General features: G+C 41.3%; 1 protein-coding gene across 1 annotated transcript in view; it reads right to left on the reverse strand.

Annotated features, from left to right (window-relative positions):
• ryr1b (ryanodine receptor 1b (skeletal)) overlaps window positions 1-6,296 on the reverse strand; it is a 274,065-nt gene that overhangs the window by 112,905 nt on the left and 154,864 nt on the right. The window contains 3 exon segments of the mRNA XM_082956507.1: window positions 280-361; window positions 2,135-2,243; window positions 3,565-3,691. Of these exon segments, the coding sequence (XP_082812633.1) occupies window positions 280-361; window positions 2,135-2,243; window positions 3,565-3,691 (318 nt within the window).

Genomic DNA, 6,296 nt, shown 5'->3' on the forward strand with positions numbered 1-6,296 from the left:
CTCATATACTCAATATTCACACCCCCTTATAGCAAAACTTCAATAAAAAAAACTCTCTTTTGCTATTTCTTCCATTGACTCGGTCCCAAAATATTTTGCATGTCAGCTAGTCAAATTTTCAAGATATCGGACTTTCAAGAAGCAAAGTTGAAAGTCCGATATCTTGAAAATTTGACTAGCTGACGTGCAAAATATTTTGGGACCGCGTCAATGGAAAAAATAGCAAAAGAGAGTTTTTTTGATTGGAGTTTCCCTTTAAGGAGGTGAGCGTTTACTAACTTCTCAGCGTGAGGCGTCTTGACGGTGCCCAGCGAGTAGATGGAACACATGATCCTGTAGCAGGAGATCTGAAGGTCATCCACTGGAGAGGAGTCAGAGAGAGACAGACAGGAAGGAGTCAGAGAGAGACAGACAGGAAGGAGTCAGAGAGAGACAGGAAGGAGTCAGAGAGACAGACAGGAAGGAGTCAGAGAGAGAGACAGGAAGATAGGAGTCAGAGAGAGACAGACAGGAAGGAGTCAGAGAGACAGACAGGAAGGAGTCAGAGAGAGACAGGAAGATAGGAGTCAGAGAGAGACAGACAGGAAGGAGTCAGAGAGAGACAGGAAGATAGGAGTCAGAGAGAGACAGACAGGAAGGAGTCAGAGAGACAGACAGGAAGGAGTCAGAGAGAGACAGACAGGAAGGAATCAGAGAAACAGACAGACAGGAAGGAATAAGAGAAACAGACAGACAGGAAGGAGTCAGAGAGAGACAGACAGGAAGGAATCAGAGAAACAGAAAGACAGGAGTCAGAGAGAGACAGACAGGAATCAGACAGACAGAGAGGAGACAGAGAGACAGACAGGGGTCAGACAGACAGACAGACAGACAGACAGACAGACAGACAGACAGACAGACAGACAGGGGTCAGACAGACAGGGGTCAGACAGACAGGGGTCAGACAGACAGGGGTCAGACAGACAGACAGACAGACAGACAGACAGACAGACAGACAGACAGACAGACAGACAGACAGACAGACAGGACAGACAGACAGACAGGCAGCCAGACAGACAGACAGGAGCCAGACAGACAGACAGACAGACAGACAGACAGACAGACAGACAGACAGACAGACAGACAGACAGACAGACAGACAGACAGACAGACAGACAGACAGACAGACAGACAGACAGTGGTCAGACAGAAGACAGGAGCCAGACAGACAGACAGACAGGGGTCAGACAGACAGACAGACAGACAGACAGACAGACAGACAGACAGACAGACAGACAGACAGACAGACAGACAGACAGACAGACAGACAGACAGACAGACAGACAGACAGACAGACAGACAGAAGACAGGAACCACAGAGATACTATTACTAGGCTGTATGTATTGTTATTGTGGATCGGTAGACAAGGAGGCTGACCTATCATTATCAGAGCTGAGATCTTACGACATAGAGATACCAGACTGCCCCTCTATCGTTATGTTAATGTGGTGATGTAGACTGCCCCTCTATTGTTATGTTGATGTGGTGATGTAGACTGACCCTCTATCATTATGATAATGTGGTGATGTAGACTGACCCTCTATCATTATGATAATGTGGTGATGTAGACTGACCCTCCATCATTATGTTAATGTGGTGATGTAGACTGACCCTCTATCATTATGATAATGTGGTGATGTAGACTGCCCCTCCATCATTATGTTAATGTGGTGATGTAGACTGACCCTCTATCATTATGTTAATGTGGTGATATAGACTGATCATTATGTTAATGTGGTGATGTAGACTGCCCCTCTATCGTTATGTTAATGTGGTGATGTAGACTGACCCTCTATCATTATGTTAATGTGGTGATATAGACTGATCATTATGTTAATGTGGTGATGTAGACTGCCCCTCTATCGTTATGTTAATGTGGTGATATAGACTGATCCTCTATCATTATGTTAATGTAATGATGTAGACTGCCCCTCTATCATTATGATAATGTAGTGATGTAGACTGACCCTCTGTTGTTATGATAATGTATTGATGTAGACTGACCCTCTATCGTTATGATAATGTATTGATGTAGACTGACCCTCTATCATTATGATAATGTAATGATGTAGTTGATGAGGCTGTCAGACTCACAGATGACGTCGTCCCCAAACTGGTGCTGGGCGATGTGGTCGAACAGGGTGGTCAGGACAGGCAGCAGGGCGATGGTGGTGTAGTTGATGTTCTGGGACACACCCTTCACCTGCACACAGAAACAAAGAGATAGAGGAATGGAGGGGAGAGAGAAGGAGAGGGGTGAGAGAGACGAAGAGGGGTGAGAGAGATGGATGGAGAGGGGGGAGAGAGAAGGAGAGGGAGAGAGAGAAAGTGAGGGGAGAGAGAAGGAGAGGGGTCAGCGAGATAGATTAGAGGGGAGAGAGAGAAGGAGAGGGGTGAGAGAGACGAGGAGGGGTGAGAGAGATGGATGGAGAGGGGAGAGAGAGAAGGAGAGGGAGAGAGAGAAGGAGAGGGGTCAGCGAGATAGATGAGAGGGGAGAGAGAGAAGGAGAGGGAAAGAGAGAAAGTGAGGGGAGAGAGAGAAGGAGAGGGGTCAGCGAGATAGATGAGAGAGGAGAGAGAGAAGGATGGAGAGGGGGAGAGAGAAGGAGAGGGGAGAGAGAGAATGAGAGGGGTCAGCGAGATAGATTAGAGGGGAGAGAGAGAAGGAGAGGGGTGAGAGAGACGAGGAGGGGTGAGAGAGATGGATGGAGAGGGGAGAGAGAGAAGGAGAGGGAGAGAGAGAAGGAGAGGGGTCAGCGAGATAGATGAGAGGGGAGAGAGAGAAGGAGAGGGAAAGAGAGAAAGTGAGGGGAGAGAGAGAAGGAGAGGGGTCAGCGAGATAGATGAGAGAGGAGAGAGAGAAGGATGGAGAGGGGGAGAGAGAAGGAGAGGGGAGAGAGAGAATGAGAGGGGTCAGCGAGATAGATTAGAGGGGAGAGAGAGAAGGAGAGGGGTGAGAGAGACGAGGAGGGGTGAGAGAGATGGATGGAGAGGGGAGAGAGAGAAGGAGAGGGAGAGAGAGAAGGAGAGGGGTCAGCGAGATAGATGAGAGGGGAGAGAGAGAAGGAGAGGGAAAGAGAGAAAGTGAGGGGAGAGAGAGAAGGAGAGGGGTCAGCGAGATAGATGAGAGGGGAGAGAGAGAAGGAGAGGGAAAGAGAGAAAGTGAGGGGAGAGAGAAGGAGAGGGGTCAGCGAGATAGATGAGAGAGGAGAGAGAGAAGGATGGAGAGGGGGAGAGAGAAGGAGAGGGGAGAGAGAGAATGAGAGGGGTCAGCGAGATAGATGAGAGGGGAGAGAGAGAATGAGAGGGGTCAGCGAGATAGATGAGAGAGGAGAGAGAGAGAAGGATGGAGAGGGGGAGAGAGAAGGAGAGGGGAGAGAGAGAATGAGAGGGGTCAGCGAGATAGATGAGAGGGGAGAGAGAGAAGGAGAGGGGAGAGGGAAAAAGAGAGGGGGAGTTAACTCAGAAGGGCAGCTGTGAGGAACCACCTGCTGTAGGACTAACATTAAGGTATCATATCTGACCTGGTTCCTGCTAGAAACCTTGCCCAGCTTCAGGTTCTCCACCATCTTCTCTATGTCATCTGCAGCGCTCTCAAAGAACTGACGCAGTCCTGCCTTCACAATCTCAGGACCTGACTTCATTACCGTCCTGGAGAGAAGGAAAGACAAGGGGGGAAAGAGAGAGAGAGAGATCATTCTGTAAAAACTGTACTGTACGCTTGAATAGATACATAATAGCAAATAATATGTGAGTTGTAATATAGTATTGTAGTATGTGTGAGTGTGTAATATGGTATTGTAGTATGTGTGAGTGTGTAATATAGTATTGTAGTATTTGTGAGTGTGTAATATAGTATTGTAGTATGTGTGAGTGGTAATATAGTATTGTAGTATGTGTGAGTGTGTAATATAGTATTGTAGTATGTGTGAGTGTGTAATATAGTATTGTAGTATGTGTGAGTGTGTAATATAGTATTGTAGTATGTGTGAGTGTGTAATATAGTATTGTAGTATATGTGAGTTGTAATATAGTATTGTAGTATGTGTGAGTGTGTAATATAGTATTGTAGTATTTGTGAGTGTGTAATATAGTATTGTAGTATGTGTGAGTGTGTAATATAGTATTGTAGTATGTGTGAGTGTGTAATATAGTATTGTAGTATGTGTGAGTGGTAATATAGTATTGTAGTATGTGTGAGCGTGTAATATAGTACTGTAGTATGTGTGAGCGTGTAATATAGTATTGTAGTATGTGTGAGTGTGTAATATAGTATTGTAGTATGTGTGAGTGTGTAATATAGTATTGTAGTATGTGTGAGTGTGTAATATAGTATTGTAGTATGTGTGAGTGTGTAATATAGTATTGTAGTATGTGTGAGCGTGTAATATAGTATTGTAGTATGTGTGAGTGTGTAATATAGTATTGTAGTATGTGTGAGTGTGTAATATATTATTGTAGTATGTGTGAGTATGTAATATAGTATTGTAGTATGTGTGAGTTGTAATATAGTATTGTAGTATGTGTGAGTGTGTAATATAGTATTGTAGTATTTGTGAGTGTGTAATATAGTATTGTAGTATGTGTGAGTGGTAATATAGTATTGTACTATGTGTGAGTGTGTAATATAGTATTGTAGTATGTGTGAGTGTGTAATATAGTATTGTAGTATGTGTGAGTGTGTAATATAGTATTGTAGTATGTGTGAGTTTGTAATATAGTATTGTAGTATATGTGAGTTGTAATATAGTATTGTAGTATGTGTGAGTGTGTAATATAGTATTGTAGTATTTGTGAGTGTGTAATATAGTATTGTAGTATGTGTGAGTGTGTAATATAGTATTGTAGTATGTGTGAGTGTGTAATATAGTATTGTAGTATGTGTGAGTGGTAATATAGTATTGTAGTATGTGTGAGTGTGTAATATAGTACTGTAGTATGTGTGAGCGTGTAATATAGTATTGTAGTATGTGTGAGTGTGTAATATAGTATTGTAGTATGTGTGAGTGTGTAATATAGTATTGTAGTATGTGTGAGTGTGTAATATAGTATTGTAGTATGTGTGAGTGTGTAATATAGTATTGTAGTATGTGTGAGTGTGTAATATAGTATTGTAGTATGTGTGAGTGGTAATATAGTATTGTAGTATGTGTGAGTGTGTAATATAGTATTGTTATATGTGTGAGTGTGTATTATAGTATTGTAGTATGTGTGAGTGTGTAATATAGTATTGTAGTATGTGTTAGTGTTTAATATAATAGTGTACTATGTGTGAGTTGTAATATAGTATTGTAGTATGTGTGAGTGTGTAATATAGTATTGTAGTATGTGTGAGTGTGTAATATAGTATTGTAGTATGTGTGAGTGTGTAATATAGAATTGTAGTATGTGTGAGTGTGTAATATAGTATTGAGTATGTGTGAGTGTGTAATATAGTATTGTAGTATGTGTGAGTGTGTAATATAGTATTGTAGTATGTGTGAGTGTGTAATATAGTATTGTAGTATGTGTGAGTGTGTAATATAGTATTGTAGTATGTGTGAGTGTGTAATATAGTATTGTAGTATGTGTGAGTGTGTAATATAGTATTGTAGTATGTGTGAGTGTGTAATATATAATTGTAGTATGTGTGAGTGTGTAATATAGTATTGAGTATGTGTGAGTGTGTAATATAGTATTGTAGTATGTGTGAGTGTGTAATATAGTATTGTAGTATGTGTGAGTGTGTAATATAGTATTGTAGTATGTGTGAGTGTGTAATATAGTATTGTAGTATGTGTGAGTGTGTAATATAGTATTGTAGTATGTGTGAGTGTGTAATATAGTATTGTAGTATGTGTGAGTGTGTAATATAGTATTGTAGTATGTGTGAGTGTGTAATATAGAATTGTAGTATGTGTGAGTGTGTAATATAGTATTGAGTATGTGCGAGTGTGTAATATAGTATTGTAGTATGTGTGAGTGTGTAATATAGTATTGTAGTATGTGTGAGTGTGTAATATAGTATTGTAGTATGTGTGAGTGTGTAATATAGTATTGTAGTATGTGTGAGTGTGTAATATAGTATTGTAGTATGTGTGAGTGTGTAATATAGTATTGTAGTATGTGTGAGTGTGTAATATAGTATTGTAGTATGTGTCAGTTGCTAGGTTCTAAATAAACGGACGACTAGTAAAGCTCAAACCACGTTTATTTACCCACTGGGTCAAACAGCTGCATAATAGGCTGACCACACCGCTCGCGTTGCAAAATAAAT

The sequence above is a fragment of the Salmo salar genome, chromosome 09 (assembly GCF_965601325.2).
Source record: "Salmo salar chromosome 09, fSalSal1, whole genome shotgun sequence".
NCBI classification, from domain to species: Eukaryota; Metazoa; Chordata; class Actinopteri; order Salmoniformes; family Salmonidae; genus Salmo; species Salmo salar.